The following is a 17,593-nucleotide window of genomic DNA, read 5'->3' on the forward strand; positions in this document are numbered from 1 at the left end:
AATTTTTAAAATGTAATAGAAAGAAGACTAAAATGAAACACTGTAAAATTATAATGACCAAGTCTAGCTCCAGATTAAAGAGATGAGAAAATATACTTTTTCCCCTTTACTGGAAAGACAGGGAGACTATAAATACAGAATGTTGCATTTATTGTCAAATGTGGTCAAGATGATTAATTTTGACAAACTGTTTTTTTCTCTTCTAATCTTTGTTACATGGGAGATTCTTAAGGTAGAGGGAAGAATCTATTCATAAATGAATGTGATATAAAAACATAAGGCATAAAATTTTCAAATGTGAAAATTGTGTAATTTGACTGATCTTGACCAAAGAGATAAGAAAATGCTATACCTCCTCTTATTACAGAAGTGGCATAGTAGAGGAGTGGAATACTACATATATTTTCAGATAGAGATGATCTGTCAATTATTTTGTTCAACTTTTTTTCTTTTTCTTTTTTTTAGTTCTTTGTTATATAGGAAGGCTCACTGGGTAGGGGAGCAGAGGAATTTATTCGGAAATGAATGTGACATAAAAACAAAAATTTTTTTTAAATTTAAAACAAGGGAAACTTCATTGGAAGGAGAGATATCCAGAGATGACTGATTTTTAAAAGAAGAAGAAAAAAAGAGCAATAAAACTTTCTTTTTTAATATTACCCATCTATAATATATTTGCTAACAGGACCTCAACATGATTTCAGTTACAGAGTTGTGGACCATGGACTCTCCTTTCCACTGCTGGGGGCCACATAATTAGCTAGGACAATGACTAGCAGAAGGAGATAACACAGAGAGAGAGGCAATGAAGATGAGGAAGAGACTCAAAATCCTATCATTTCAGGATCAAAAGAGAATGGGAAACATTTAGTTTGGAAAAGAGAAGACCAAGCAGAGATATGACAAGTGTCCTCTAGTATTCTGAAGCACTGCATGACTGCAGTGAAAATGGACTTTCTTTCTTTTTTTTTTTGCATGGCACCACAGGGGAGAACTAGGACCTGGGGGTAAAAACTGCAGAAAGGCAGATTTCACCCTCACATAAGAACTTTCTAATAATTAGAACTATCCAAAGGCAGAATGAGTTCCTCACCACTGCAGATCTGCAAGTAAAGTCTGTAAAGTAGACTTCTGACTTAGGAACAGGTAGAAAACTCCTGAGGGGAGTTTTCTGCTGAGGTTTCTTCCAGCTCTGGAATTCTATGATCCTTTAGGTTGTAAGGAACCTTAACAGCGATCAACTACAACTCTCTTCCTAGTTAATGAATCCCTCTATCAAACCCCCAACAACTGGTCATCCAATATTCGACTGAAGACCTCCAATATTATTGGAGAACTCACTACTGGATGAGATAACCACTATGCTTGCGGCACAGTCCTATATAGCACTATGAACCAGCAAGCAGCTAAATGGGACTGCTAGCAAGTAGAGGATGCCTCCTGACTCTTTTCCCCATATGCGGATCAGGTTCTGTGGCCCTGAGGCACCCCCTATGTGCAGGTCTGGAAATCACACTGTTCTTGATGGCAAGAAGCCCACCTCTTTTCAGGTATTCCATCTGTTCATCAGTGGGGAGGTTATAGCACAAGGTGCCCGAAGGTTTGACACTAAATCTCTATTTCCTTCACTGCTTAAGAACAAACAAAAAAGAGTAAATCTTCCCCACACAATTCCCTAAAGAACACAGCCGAAGTCAGCCCATTGAGAGCCGGAAGGAAAGGAGAAAGAGCAAGAAGCAGATAGTTAATTCTTCTGTGCGTTGTCTCAGGCTGGACAGGGCCCACCAGAAATGTCCCAGGACTACCTAATGCCTTTCATCACTAATGTACCAGAAAGTAGGATGCAGGTGGTATACTTACCTTACAAATGAAAGGGCCTGTTTTGAAAAGGCATCTTTCCTCAGGCATAGCACCTGTACCAGAAAAGCAGTATTAGGACAATCTTAATGTGTAAAGGAACTATAACTACTTCATTTTTAATTGGCTAACTGAATCAATTCAATTAAATTCAACAAACATTGTCTTAGTATCTAGTCTGTACCATGAACTATCCTAGGCTATACAAAAGCAGTCCCTGCACTGAAGGAGCTTGTGTTTTACTAGGAAAACATAATATACACAAAGTATATGTATATGTCAATACAAAGTAATTCCTTTTTTTTATAGTTTTATTTTATTTTTGTGCTTAATAGTATAAACAAAGTAATTTCAATAGGAAGAGAATACTAATAACTGGGGGGTATTAGTAAAGGCTTTTTCTATATTCTATATTTAACATCCCTCTATTCTATATTCTATCCCTTTTTCTATATGTGAACAGTTTGGTTGCTGAAAGAAGCAAAGAACATTTGTCACATCTTTAATTGTCTATTGGACATCAATCAACAAATCAGTCAACTAATATTTATTAAGTCTCCACTATGTGCCAGGTACTATGCTTATGATGAATCTTTAAGGAAGAGAGAGATTTTTATGAGGCAGAGATGAGAAAGGGGAACATTCTAGGTATGGGACAACCAGAGCAAAGGCATGTATATGAGATGAAATGTCACATGTGAGGCAAGTGAGAAAGCCAGTTTGTCTGAATTGCAGAGTGTGGTAACAACGTCCAATGAGCCTGGAAAGTCAGCTTGGAGCCAAGTTGTGAAGAGCTAAACAAGGAAGACCATATTTGATCCTAGAAGCAATAGGGAGCCACCGTGGTTGATTGAATAGGGAAGTAATAAGGTCAGACTTATACTCAAAGAAAATAACTTGGGCAATAGCGTGGAAGACAGAGTGGAGCAATAATAAGCTTGAGGCAGAGGGACCGATTAGGAAGCCATTGCAATACTCTGGGTGGCAGGGGATGATGAGGGACTAAGGTGGTAACTATTTGAGTAGAGACAAATCACATGTGGAAGTAGAAATATCAGGATTTGGCAACAGATCAAATATGTGGGTAAGGGAGAACAAGAAACTGAAGACGACCCCAAGGTTATGGATCAGAGAGATTGGAAGGGTGCCTTTCACAGAAAAAGGAAAGTTTGGAAAAAGCTCCCAAATTTGCAAAAGGATCACTGTTCCCTTCTTATGGCATGCCATCAAGCATGCCTTCAGTCTGTGTGTAGATTATTCTCATAAAAATATAGTACAGATGGGAAAGGTGGTATATGGGTTAGTGGTTATTAATATTCTCTCAGTCACCTTTTTTCTAGTAACAATAATGTCCGAGGTTTTTTTTCTAAGATTTTCATATCCTCCCCTCTTTTGAATACTCCAAAAGTTGATCCCTCCATGTCTTTGGTATTGTGCTGCCTCCAGCACACCTTCTCTCCTATATTTGGTCTGGGTCAGCTACTCTTCCCATCTTTATCTTCAGTGGCATTTCCATTTTATTTTAAAATCATGTATGACATTATCATTTTAAATTCTAAATGTGGGGGCAGCTAGATGGCACAGTGGATAGAGCACCAGCCCTGAAGTCAGGAGGACCTGAGTTCAAATCCGGCCTCAGACCAAACACTTGACATGTACTAGCTGTGTGACCTTGGGCAAGTCACTTAACCCCGATTGCTTCACTAAAAACAAAATAAAAAAAAAAAATTCTTAATGTAAAGGCTCCACTGTCCTTTGAAGTCATAAAGGGTACATTATCGAAATCTTTCAAATCTATTCCATTTTCCCCCTGTTTTCTTACTTCAAATTTCATCCTTAAATACCCACGGGATGACCTGGCTTAGTTGGCTCTCTTGCCAAGCTTTCTAAAAATCTGCTTTTCCTACCATGGATTCTCTCTATTTTATGAGGCAATATTGCTCATAATCTTCTACCATTATCCTCTAAGATTTTATTTGTTCAGTTGTGTCCCACTCTTTATGACCCCATTGGAGTTTTCTTGGCAAAGATATTAGACTGGTTTACCATTTCCTTCTCCAGCTTATTCTACAGATGACGAAACTGAGGCAAACAGGGTCACACAGCTAATAAGTGTCTGAGGCTGAATTTGAACTTAGGTCTTCCTGACTGCAGGCTCAGCACTCTATCCACTGCACCATCTAGATGCCCCCAGATTTTATACATAAATTTACATTTTAACTAGGCATTGCCCATGCATGGCTACCATGTCTCTTTGTTTAGTGAAAGTATCAAATGTTTGCTGTTTAAGATGGCATCTAATCTCCTTTGGTCTCTTCATCATAGTAACTGATTTGCATTAAACTTCATTACAATGGTAATAGCCTGTGTCCATTTCTCAATTTTTGGCATCATATAAATAAGCCAGGTTGGAGTGGCCTCAATAACACTCCATAGTATCATTTTTACCAACTCTTCTAGTTTGTATTGATTTTGATCTTCCTTTTAACAAGCTGATGGTTTTTCTGTACAAAGACAGCTGATTTGGAAATAGCTCCCACATGAGAAACCAAGTATTTATTATCTTTTAAAATATATCCAGCTTCTAATTTTGATTACATTAAATTAAAAAGGTTTTACACAAAGCAAGCCAATACACCAAGATTAGAAGGGAAGCAGAAAGTTGGTAAACAATTTTTACAGCCAGTGTCTCTGATAAAGGCTTCATTTCCAAAATATATAGAGAATTGATTCAAATATATAAGAATACAAGTCATTCCCCAATTGATAAATGGTCAAAGCATTTATCAATGGTCAGGCAGTTTTCAGATGAAGAAATAAAGCTATCTATAGCCATATGAAAAAATGCTCTAAATCATTATTGATTGAAGAAATGCAAATTAAAATAACTCTGAGGTACCACATCACACCTAAGAGATTGGCTAACATGACAAAACAGGAAAATGATAAATGTTGGAGAAGATGTGGGAAAATTGTAACACTAATGCATTGATGGTAGAGTTGAGAACTGATTCAACCTTTCTGGAAAACAATTTGGAACTATGCCCAAAGGGCTATAAAACTGTGCATACCCTTTCTTTGATCCTGCAATACCACCACTAGGTCTGTATGCCAAAGAAATTATAAAAAAGGGAAAAGAACCCACATGGACAAAAATATTTATAGCAGCTCTTTTTTGTGGTGGCAAAGAACTAGAAATTGAGGGGATGCCCATCCCTTGGGGAATGGCTGAACAAGTTGTGATATATGAATGTAATGGAATACTGTTGTTCCATAAGGAATGATGAGCAGGTGGATTTCAGAAAAACTTGGAAAGACTTGCATGAACTGATGCTGAGATAAGTGAGCAGAACCATAACACTGTACACAGTAAAAACAACACTGTGCGATGATCGACGTTGTTAGACTTAGCTCTTCTGAGCAATCCAATGATCTAAGACAATTCCAAAAGACTCATAATAGAAAATACTATCTATAGCCACAGAAAGAACTATGGAGTCTGAATGCAGATCGAAGCATATTGTTTTCTCTTTTTTTGTTGTTTCTTCTTTCTCGTGGTTTTTCCCTTTTATTCTGAATCTTCTTTCACAACATGACTAATATGGAAATGTGTTTGATGTGATCATACATGTATAGCCAATATCAGATTGCATGCTGTCTTGGGGAGGGAGGAGTGGAAGGGGGTGAAATTTAGAACTCAAAATCTTTTAAAAGCAAATGATGAAAACTAAAAATAAACAAATAAACAATTTTTTAAAAACTAAAAAAAAATTAAAATAAAAAAAGTTTCCTTTTTTGTCATGTTATTTGGTCCTTACCATGTCTAGCACTTCCCAATTCTTTCTTTTCCCAAAGAAAGTATTCATGATTTACAGACATAAAGTTTCTTCATGGTTTATAAGTCTCTGACTTCTCTCACTTCTTATTCCTAAACTATGTTTTCTAACACATTTTTCTCTCTTCCCCATGCCTACCTCTGCACTAGAAGTCAATAAGTATTAAAGAGTATGATCATTTCATTTGGAAGATCTTATAATATCAATTATAATTAATTAATAATAGCATCTACTATTGTTGTGAGGGTCAAATGAAATAATATTTATAAAAAGCATTTAGCACAGTGCCTGGCACATAGTAGGCATTTAATAAATGCTTATTCCTTTCCCCAGCCCTTTCCCTAATTAAGTTTTTAACAGAATGTATTTACTTCTTTTATAGTGTGCATCAGCAGTTGGTAGCTAACTTGCAATTATTTTCATGATGGTCTCTTTGTTATCTTATTCATATTTGTTCATGCTTATCATGAACACTGCAATGTGGAATAGCTAAATGTCCCATGAAATGGTCTTTCTTATTGCCCTTGAACACATAAAACTTGAAGTCTGCCAAGTCCTTTATTTATCTAAGGAGAATGTGTCAGCTATTTTTCCATTTGACTACAACTTCCTTATGTCTTCTGATTTCATTTAGAGGGAGAATGTCAAGATTTATAAGATTTAGTTTCTCGAGTAGTACATCCACTCACTCAACATGAATCCCATGTAAACTATAAGTAATAATCTCACTCATATAAACCATAAGTAATAATCATATATATGAATTAAAGTAATTTATAGATGGCCTAAAAATTATTCTTAGCATCCTCTTCCCCCTTTTCTGCCTTTCTGTCAACATTACTGAACAGGAAGCCAAATGCACAGGCCTGAAGACCATTTATATTTTCCACTGCCTAAAGCCTTTATCAATAAGTGGTCATTCTACTAGTAATGAACCTCTCCATATTTAGCTAGGCTGGTCCTCAGAAAACAGACCTGATATGTTATCTGTACCATACATGAAGGTTTTCTAGGATAATGGAACCTGCCAGTGGTTGTGTCCCACTGGCATAACCACTGAGAAGTGAGGGTTGCCACCATGCCACAATATTACATGATGAGGGCTTTGTGCAACTTCTTTTATGTATTATTATTAGTATTTAAAGGATCTCTGATTTCATGTGTGGGTTCACTGATCCTAGTAACTTTTGGGTGAAGGAGGTGTGACCAGTTAAAACCAAGGAAGGCAAAGCACATATGATAGAAAACAAAAGTACAGAACCAGAGAAAGAAAACTTCAGGCATGAATTACAGAAGGGATTCTCAGTAACGTATTGGTTTAACTAAGTGACCTCTAAGGTCTCTGAGATTTTATAATTCTTTGATCTTTACCTGCCTGTGGTACAGAAAACCAAGGAGACCACTCTAAGTGAGAAAATTTCGCTGACTTTGGCATTTATGTCTTTAAAACTATAGGTCTATTGCAACAGTTTTCTGGTCTTTGCATAAAGAAGAAGACCACTTCAGATTTTTAGAGCATTTTGTCTCTTAAGGCCTCAGGGTGCTGTAACTTTCTGCCAATGTCAACAGGAAGTTCTGAGATAGGAGGAAATCAACACCTAGTGTCTAAGACATATGATGAATAGCAATGGAAATAAGATTTCAGGGTAATCTACAGAAAACTCTGCCAAAAACAGAATCCTTAAAAATTTTCTAAACAGCTGTTTATCTAGGACTAAATCCCTGCATTACCTAATAGTAGGCCCTCACAATCCTAATCACCTAAGCCAACAGAGAAATTCATCAGGAATAGATATAGTTTTCAACACTAGCTGTTGGGAAAGAGCTTGCCAATCACACTACAAATCATCCTTTTTACAATGTTAGTGTGCTATGCACACAGTAGATAATCAGTGAATGAATAAAGACAAGAGTAAAGTAGGTTAGGAAAAACCTGTTTTAATACCAGACTTGAAATCAAATCAATTTATATTTATGGAGCATCCACGGAGAGTATCAGTGTATTCTTATTTAATAAGAATAAGAAGCAGAATAGAGAATAGACTATGAATTTCCCAGAGGGGGTACAAATAATCATCATCACCACTGTCATTTATTTTGAACACAGAAACTCAAAGAATATAAGAGCTAAAAGAGCACAAACACACTCTGTCAACCCCTGTATTGAGGGAATTTAGGGGATTAAGATAGCAAGTGCTTAATTGTGGGAATTGAGTAAACAACACTGACTCCATCTTCTTTCTATTCACTTATGTGTTTAGTCCAAATTCTATCTTATGAGAACACTTTATTCAATTGCAGAACTGGAAGAAAACCTTATTGTATTATTTGAACCTAGTCCTGAGAGTCTGGGAAATTGGACCACCTCTACCTATTATTTAGAGACCCTTAACTATAGACTTAGGTCATGCTAACTAGAAACTTGGTCAGATCCAAAAATTGACGCAAGGAGTTTCCTCACAATTGTACATCTCAAACAACCCAGATGTCTCTTCTGAAAACTGGTCCCATTCTGATCAATCAGTTACTGTTTCCACGTTCCTTTGACTGTTCACAGACACAGGGGTGGGGGACACCTCCTTTTCTGATTTTAGGGAATTTCATCTATTCACTCTCCCTCTCCCTCTCCCAGCTTGGAAAGTCCCTAATCTTTCATACAATTAGAAATCAGATTACTTAATGTTGTATTGTTTCCTTTTAATTAATTGGCCTTATTTGATTAACTGGTTTTGATGTATAAAAGTCTGTCTCCCCCTATATTTGGGGTCCAGGCCTAAGATGAGGCAATCTGGTCCCAGTTTGCTGGGCAACTGGCAAGCACTGCTTACTGATATGCTCAGAAGATCGAACCTTTGTTTCCTCAGTCATTTACTTGCCACAGTATGATCTGAAGGTTCATCCATCTCTAACATTCCATATTCTATGTTCTAAAGTCCTTTCTAGCTTTAATTTCTACACTATGATAAAGAGCAATAAGGGTTAAAAAATATGATTCAAATGGGGTTTGCTTTCAATGGGTCAATTGTAAATATGAAGTATTGTGCAGGGACAGAACAGTAGATAAAGCCAGGCTTTTTCTGCCTTTATCTTGTGGATTCTGGGCTTCTACAATATATAGGTTTTTAATTACCTAAGAGCAAAGCTTAGAAGATGACAACTTTCTGGAAAATGTTCAGATTTTAACCTGGGCTGCTCCCTCCACAACGGGAAAAATGATTCCTCTGCCCTGAAATCCTTGGTGTTATTTATCAGAACAAAAGTTCTCTATTTTGGGACCAAGTCTGCAAATGGTCTCCTCATCAATTAATGGTGAGCAGCTCTGCGAAAGAGAGGAACTGTGAAGACAGTGAGTGAAGTAATGAGGACAGAGCTACTGCAGTGGATTACAGGAAAGAAATATGCCATTGGTGATGAGGCTGGGGCACAACACACAAAGATCTGAAGTCACAGATTAAAAACTGACCAAGAATGGATGGTGTTTTTAAAAAAGGCCAGTGTGTTATTTGTTTTATCTGTACTAATTTTTTATAAGGAAGGGTTTTAATGGGGGTGGGGGGAAGAGGGGTTAGAGATAGAGAGGACATAGCCCCAATGCCTAGAATACATTTCTACCTTACTTCCACTTCGTTCATTTCAAAACTCTGATCAAGTGACCTTTTCCCCATGAAGTATTTCCCAGACCCCTGAGATGCTATTACCTTCCCCCCCACAGCCTTGTATTTGACATCCATCTTATACTATGTACATGTTGTCTCTACTGATAAGACAGTAAGCTCCTTGAGGGCAAAGCCCTGTTTCAATTTTGTCTTTGTACCCTCAGCACCTAACAGAGTGCCTGACATAGAATAGGTCCCAATAAATGCTTGCTGATAGCTTAGTATATTCTTGGCCTCATTTTTCTTACCTGCCAATTGGAGGAAAAAACTGTGCACCTGAGATAATAAGACTATTTAGTGTCAGAATCAAGACCTGAAGTCAGGTTTCCCTACTCCCAGTACAGAGTTCTTCTAATATAACATGCTATTTCTATTCCCAACCATATGGGGAGGGTATAAAGACAAACAATATAATACATGTAAAGTGCTTGGTAAACATGAAGCATTATAAAAAACGAAAACTATTGTGCATTAAGGGTAGGCCTATAGCCACAGAAGGCTCCATGGAATAAGCAGGAGTTGATATGGTTACTGAGAGATGGGTAGAATTTGTATTGGTGGGAAGGAGGAAATTCCAGAAAAGGAAACAGCATGGGGAAAGACAAGAATATGATTATCAGGTTTAGGGAGAATAATTTAGCTGTTGTGGACTGTTCCTACAGGAGACGAAAGGGAGATAATGCCTGAAAGGAATTTGGACTTGACCATGTAGATAGTAAAGAGCCACTAAAATCTGGCATCACATTTCTCATGACTGCCAGTGCCTGGCACTCCTCTGAGAAATTTGATTTTTGGACCAGAGCTCTTTAATGACTCATTCCCTATTCCCTACCTTATTCCACAGAGTCACAACAACCCTGTGAGGCAGGCAGTACAGGTATTAGTATCTCCATATTACAAATGAGGAGACTGAGACTCAGCCAGTCTTGCCCAAAATCAACAATGCTGGTCAATGGCAGAGCCAATAATCAAAACCAGGTCTCCTGGCTGCAAGTTCAGTATTCTTTCCTCTATACTAGTTGTGTTCCTCAATAATGTGGCCCTACACTAAATTCCTAAAATGGCCCTCTAGTCTGAGTGGAGTGCATACAAATAGGAGGATACTCATATTTTCTCAAGAGGATGGGAAAGAGGAGAAAACAGGAAATTTTAGGATATCCTGCCACCAAGAAGGAATGTTGTCAGGTATCCAAGACTCTACCCTAATTAGTACCACAGGGACATAGTTAAAGATTGAAAAACCAGTCAGTCTCTTAGCCTAAAATTCACAAAAGAGCAAAATCTATATTTCAGCTTCCCTAAAACTGCTTATTTCTCCTTTAGCCTATTAGTATTAATTGAAAATGTAAATAAGGAATATTTTTAGGTAAGTACTAAATAATATAACTATTTAGTCATTCAATCCATCCACACTTATAGCCGCCCTTCTTGATTTCCCAAAGTGCTTATTATCATCTGTACTGCACATTCTGGCATTTAATTATACTTCTGGTAATGTAATCTTAGGCTGCATAAACAGAAGTCTAGTGAGAGAAGCAGTAAACTTGCAGTCCTTTGCCATCATCAGACCCTCTCTGGAGTATTGTGTTCAGTTCAGCCTCATTTTAGGAAAGACACTGCCAAGCCTGAGTGGGTACAGAGGACAGAGGTCAAGACTGAGATGGGACCATGACACATAATGATCAGTTTTAATAACTAAGAATATTTGCCTAGAGAAAAGAAAACTGGAAGGGAACATGACGGCTGTCATCGAGTATCTGAAAGGCTGGCATGGGGAAGGGTATTAAGAGTTGTTCTGCTTGGTCCCACATAGCAGAACTAACACCAGGGCGGGGGAGGGAAAAAGAGGAAAATTATGACTCCCCATAAGGAAAATCTTCCGAACAATTAGAGCTGTTTGAAAACAGGATCAAATGAATGGAGAGCAATGAGCTTTTGGTCAATAAAAGTATTCAAACAGAAGTGGGATGACTACTTGTCAATGATGTTGTTGAAGGTACTCCTGTTTAGGGATAGGCTGAAGTAGATGAACTCTAACATGTCTTCCAATTCTTCAATTCTCTGTGTTAATAATGTTTGCTATCCTACTCTAATTGTTTCATATACATGCTCCTTATCTTTCAAAGAGATTATAAGCTCCTTGAGGAGTATTGTTTTTACATCCCCAATATAAGCGAAACATATGCTAAGCACTAGCACGCACTCAATGTTTGCTGATGTGAATAAACTTATATATGTGCACGTATTTATGTACATGTGTATGTGTGTGTATGCTTGTATATGTGTGTATGTATATAACAGGTAATATTTAGGAACTACCTAAACATATAAACATGACACCATGCATTTGTAGAGTACTTGATGCACCACTACAAGGTAATATGGCAGAGAGTATTCTCTCTGAAGGTGAAGCAATTGGCCCTAAGTCACCTGGCTGCTAAGTGGCATCGCCAGGACTCAAACCTCGGTCTTCTAAGTCCTTGTAAATGACAGACACTGCATGGTGAGTGGTGGGAACATTAGATATATAAGTACCTAGGTGCAAATACCAATTCTCTTAAGAACTATTTCTGAGATTTTAGATGCATCATATCTTCTTAGTTTCATTATTAGTAAAATAAAAAGATTGGAACAGATGATTTCTAGTCTCCTCTAACTTTAAATCCTAATAATACCTGCAATATCCACATCAAAGAGTTGTGGAATCAATGACATTATTTACATAAAGTGTTTTGCAAACTTAAAAGTACTACATAAATGTCAATTATCATCATTATTATTATTATTCTCAACCTAGGGCTCTTTCCAGTAATGCCACATTGCTTTCACAATATATTCAAATCAAAACCTGAGGTCCATTTATCTAACAACTACAAGACTTCAAAATCAATAACACTGCTGCTCTTAAGGAATCAAAATTTTAAAAAAAAAAACAACTTTTGAAATGTATCTCATCAGGTACATCAGGAATTGGAAAATATTCCAAACAGCAACAAGTGTATTTTCTATTTTAATTCAGAATCCTCCTTGCCACAGTTCCATGGCCTGAATTCATACAGTTAATACAGGGCAAGGGTTTCTAAAATGGTGGCCCCTCCAAGGGGCAAAGAGGCACATGATAAACCAATTGGAGAGTGGGAAGATAGGTTGAATACCACTTTCCCCACAAATGTGGCATGGCTTGTCTTCAATCCAACCATAATCCTCTACTTCCCAACTCCTCCTGTTCCCTAGCCATGCAAGCTTCCAACTTATCCCTGGCTGCCCTGGCACTGTTCCTTTGGGACAGTTATAATATAAACTCCATCCAGGCACTTCCCTGCCCCGTCCCTGCTCAATTATCTATACACTGCATGCCTCTTCCTGGGTACTCCCCCCCACCCCACCCCAAAGTCCTCAGCTGGCTCTGTGCTCTGGGGCAATGGCAGGTAAGACCCTCACCTTTCCAATACTCTTCATTTTAAATGAAACATGGTGAGTTGTACAGGATGAGCAAGCCAGGAGGGGTTGTAATAACACACCAAAGATCTCATTACAGTATCTTTCCCCTAAAACCTATCCCTTTTCCAAATTTCCCTATTAGTTCAGGGCACCCATCCTTCCTGTCACCAAAGTTCACAGTGGCAGCAGCAGTTCACAATCACCTTGGATTCCCCATTCTCACTCACTTCACCCCACATATCCAATCAGTTGTCAAATCTTGCTAATTCTACCTCCACCACCCCTTTTCACATCTGTATGTCTCTACTCATAAAGGTACCACCCTAGCTTAGGCCACTATTATCTTTCACCTAAACTACTTCAACAAGCTCCTAATTTATCTTCCCAACTCAAGTCTCTCCCCAATCCAATCCATCCCCCACACAGCTGCAAAGTGATTTTCCTGAAATGCAGGTAGCTCCCTATTGACTCTAGGATCGTATATTTCGTTGTTATCTCATCCATTTTTAATTTCTACTTTTGGTGTAAATTTTGTAATGTACATTAATTAATGTTCACGCTTATAACTTATAAATAAATGTGCATATATTTGGGTGTGGATTCAAACATTTTTAAGGGATGCACAAGTAAAAACTTGGAGACAACTGATACAGAGGACTAAGCCAAAGAAGCATATAGGCTCACTTTATGAGCATGACAGAACTTTACCCAGGATTGAAGCAAGGACTAACAAAAACTAGGACCAATAACAGCATGCAAGCTCAGTTTTGTTTTTTGTTTTTAACAGTATTTGTCAGGATACACACCAGGATAAACGGTCTCTCTTCTTTCTATGGCAAATTCTGGTCCTTGAGTAAATGTATGATTTAACAATTACAATTCTGCTGAACTATTTATGGAGGAAGACGACTAAATAGAAACATACCACACAGTCAAATGAGTTAATAGTGGGGTGAACTGTGAATATGCCTTTTAAGTGACCATAGAATTTTTTTTTAAACAAAATCAGAGAACATCAAGGAAAGAAACAAATACACATATACAAGATCAGAGGAACAGGTGAAAACTGAAAGAAAATAGGTTCAAAGAACAGTTACAAATACCTGTTGTAAAAAAGAAATCACAGAATCTCTGAATAGGAATGGATCCTAACAGTTACCTAATCCACCCCAAACCTGAAGAGGAATCACTGCTACAAAATCCTTGGTAACTGGTGATCCAGCTTCCACTTAAAGACATCCAGTGACAATGAACAAGTGAGTCTATTCAATTTTTAGACAATTCTACTGTTGGGAACTTTTTTCTTATATTAATCCAAAATCTGCCTGTCTACAACCTTCATCCATTGCTCCAAGCAAAACAAATCTTAGTCTTTCAAATACTTGAACACAAGGAGAATGTCCCCTACCAAACCCTCTCTTCTCTAGGCTCACCACATCAGATGAAGGCGACCCCAGATAACATGATTTCTAACCTATTCATCCATCAGCCCTCTCTTCCTTCAAGGTACAGCTCAGGCACCGCATTTTACATGATACTTTTTCTGATCCCCCCAAACTGCTAGTACCTTCCCTTCTCAAACTCGTATTTATTCTCTTTATATTTATTCCATATTCACTTATGTCCTTGTTGTCTCTTCCCTCTCATTAGAATCTAAACTGCTTGAAAGTAGGGATTGTTTGATTCATTTTGTCTGTATCCCTAGTATATACCACAGTGTTTGGCACATAATAGATGTTTAATAAATGCCTGTTGGGGGCAGCTAGGTGTCACAGTGGATAGAGCACTGGCCCTGAAGTCAGGAGGACCTGAGTTCAAATCCAGCCTCAGACCAAACACTTGACACTAGCTGTGTGACCCTGGGCAAGTCATTTAACCCCAACTGCCTGAAAATTAAAATAAATAAATAAATAAATGCTTGTTGGTTGAATTATCACACTGGTTGCCTTCTATAAGTTGTGCCCAAGTTTATTGATTTCCTTCCTGAAATACAGCATCTAAAACTGAATGGACAATATTCTGTACAGAGTTTGACCAGGGAGAGGTCAAAGTGCATTCTGGGCAATAATTTTCTAGTAATTTCACTTAAGATTGCATTAGCAAGAAGGTCTACTTGTGATGAAATGACTATGTACATTACAATTTAGAAAGGTATATAAACTACAAAGATATATGACCTTTGTTCAATCAAGGGTACATGAATGAGGCATTGAGTGGGAGAATCCGCTAATAAAACTCCACAATGCTATGTTTCAGGACTGAATCTGTAAATGACTCTAGATTCCAGGTGTTAGTTAGTCACTGGAGAGAAAACTATAGTAACAGCCCTCTTTCATGACGCCCAAATTTTAGGATAAATTGGATAGAGACTGAATCATTCATTAGAATATAAATTCACTGAGGACAGGGATTTCTATTTCTATTTATTTTCTTTTTATATTTATATTTTAGTTTTATATGAAAATATACTTGTTATTGTTACTCAGAATATCTTTGTATTCCCAGCATCTAGCACAACACCGCATACATATGAGAAGCTTAACAAATGTTCACTGAATTGGATTATTTGGGACAAGGCCCATATCTGTAGGTGCAACTTAACAAAGGGCCATTCTTGCTCTTTGACCCTGGTGGAACCCAAACACTAACAGATTGCTAGGGAATAACCATTCTACAACGCTAATATAGAGCAAGAGAGCAGTGCTCTGTGCCCAGCACTGCCCTAACTCTAGAGAATTTAAGAGGCAGCTAGGGATTGGCTCCCTACCTTATTTAGCCCAAATTGTTAGGTCTAACTCTAGCCCCACATTCAACTCCGTATCACTGTCATCACAGTCAATCACATCACTGTCATGCACAAAATCAAAGGTACACATAGTTTAGATCTGGAAGGGACCAAAGAGATAATTTTGTATTAATTTCCCCCCCCCCCTTTAGTTTACAGATGAGGAAATTGAGGTACCATTATTAAATGTCCTGAGTTACATATGAGATAAAGCTGGAAAGGTAGGATGGTGTTAGGTTATAGAAAAACAGGCTAAGGAATTTGAATGTCATTTGGTAGGCAGAAGGGAGTCACTGAAGGATTATGAGCAGAAGAATAATATAACCATATCTGTGCCTAAGAGATATTATTTTGGCAGCTGTACAATGGATGGAATGAAAGAAGATGGAAAGGAAGAAAGGCAGAAAGACTCACTGAGGGCCTACCGCAATTGTCCAGATGAATTAAAAAGGCAGCATGGTATAAGGAGAAGAAATGTTCTGTTACAGTGAAAATACTAACAGTCTAAGAGTCAAGTCCCACATCTAACACTACTAGTTGTCAGACCCTGGGCAAGTCATTTATCCTATGTCTCATTCTATAAAACAGAAAGAATAATCTTTACACTAACTCACTTCCATATATATATGGAAGATTACTGGTCTGGAGCATATGAAAGATAGATTAAAAGGAAAAGAGAGTGAGAGCCAGTTAAGAAACTATAAATGGGTAATAATGGAAGGATCGTGCTGGAGAGGAGATAATAATGGGGACAGAACGAAAGAGACCAATGAGAGAGACACAGAATCCACAAGACTTGGTAACTGATTGACTCTGACAGGTGAGGGTGAAGAAAGAGTCAAAGATAACCACAAGCGTTGGAATAAGTGAGACCTGGTGAATGAATGGTGGTGCCTAAGGCAGAAATAGTAAAGAAGAGCTGGCTGAGGGAGAAAGATTACCTCAGGCACTGTAAATCTGAAATGTGAGGTACCAAGAGGTTATTTAGATGTAAATGTCCCAAAGATAATTAAGGCAGAGGGTCTGAAACTCAGGAGAGATGCCAGGACTAGAGCCAATGGTTTGGGAGTCATTTACATAAGGGGCAGTGGGAATCCTGAGTGTAGATGAGGGAGGTTGTTCAGAAAAGGCAGAAATGAGACACTGGGGACCAGTACTGGAAGAGATGACAAAGGGCTGGAGGAGAATCAGGATAAGAAAAAAAAAAACAACAACACCCTACTTAGAGACAAAAAAACTGAATTCCTGGCTTGCCACTAACCAGAGGTCCAAAGACCCTCCCCAAAGGGGTAAATAAACTAGGATGGGAAAAATCTATGTCTTTATTTTCACTAACTTCTAGTGGAAATTGAGCATTTTCTCTAATTATTTAAAAAACAAGTTATACTTTGAAAGAGATCTATTGGCTTGACTAGACTGCCAAAGAGATCATGGCACAAAAAAGGTTAAGGACTTCCTATACCAACCCTATGTGGTCTTGGGCAAGTCCCTTTCCCTCTTTGGGTCTCAGTTTCTCCAGGTGTCATGTGAGGGGGTGTGGAGATGGATGACCCCTCAACCCTCCTTCTATTCTGATACTGGATGATATGAGGTCAGCAGCACACGTGCAGAAACCCTTGACAGGGCTGGGCACCGCAAAGGCTGCCGGGAGAAGCCTCCTCCTCGCCCCTGCCCTTGGAGTCCCGGATGTCCCTGCGGTTCCAGCTCCGGGCCCACGGCCCTCCCGCCTATCCCTCGCGGCCCCGGGCGCGCCGTCATTACCTTCCCCAAGGCACCGCTCATCCTTCCTGGTTGGGGACCCCCACGGTCTCGCGACCTTCCGAGATCTTAGCAGCTTCAGACAACCGGAAACGACCTCGGAGGACAGGAATTAAAACTAGTCCGTCACAATAACATGGTCTCCCGGCTACACAAACTTGGTTCCGGGGACACATACATACATTTTCTTTTGGAGCCTTTGCAGCTAGGAGCGAGCATGCGCTTCACTGTCTCCTGAGCATGCGCTTCACTGTCTCCTG

At 38.5% G+C, this 17,593-nt stretch overlaps 1 protein-coding gene across 3 annotated transcripts in view; it reads right to left on the reverse strand.

Moving 5' to 3' along the window:
- The window catches only part of MRPL48 (mitochondrial ribosomal protein L48), a 60,587-nt gene extending 43,049 nt beyond the window's left edge, over positions 1-17,538 (reverse strand). Inside the window, exons 1-2 of one of the 3 annotated variants that reach the window (XM_027848240.1) lie at positions 17,337-17,537; positions 1,861-1,913 (exon numbers count right to left, since the gene is read on the reverse strand). In XM_027848240.1, coding sequence (XP_027704041.1) covers positions 1,861-1,908 — 48 coding nt within the window. In that variant the 5' untranslated portion in view covers positions 1,909-1,913; positions 17,337-17,537. Of the gene's footprint in view, positions 1-1,860; positions 1,914-17,336 lie in introns of all 3 variants that reach the window. The other 2 variants (XM_027848239.1, XM_027848241.1) reach the window with 2 other exon arrangements.
- Between the last annotated feature and the right edge of the window lie 55 nt (positions 17,539-17,593).

The sequence above is a fragment of the Vombatus ursinus genome, unplaced genomic scaffold, assembly GCF_900497805.2.
Source record: "Vombatus ursinus unplaced genomic scaffold, bare-nosed wombat genome assembly UNPS02005659.1, whole genome shotgun sequence".
In the NCBI taxonomy this organism is placed as follows: domain Eukaryota; kingdom Metazoa; phylum Chordata; class Mammalia; order Diprotodontia; family Vombatidae; genus Vombatus; species Vombatus ursinus.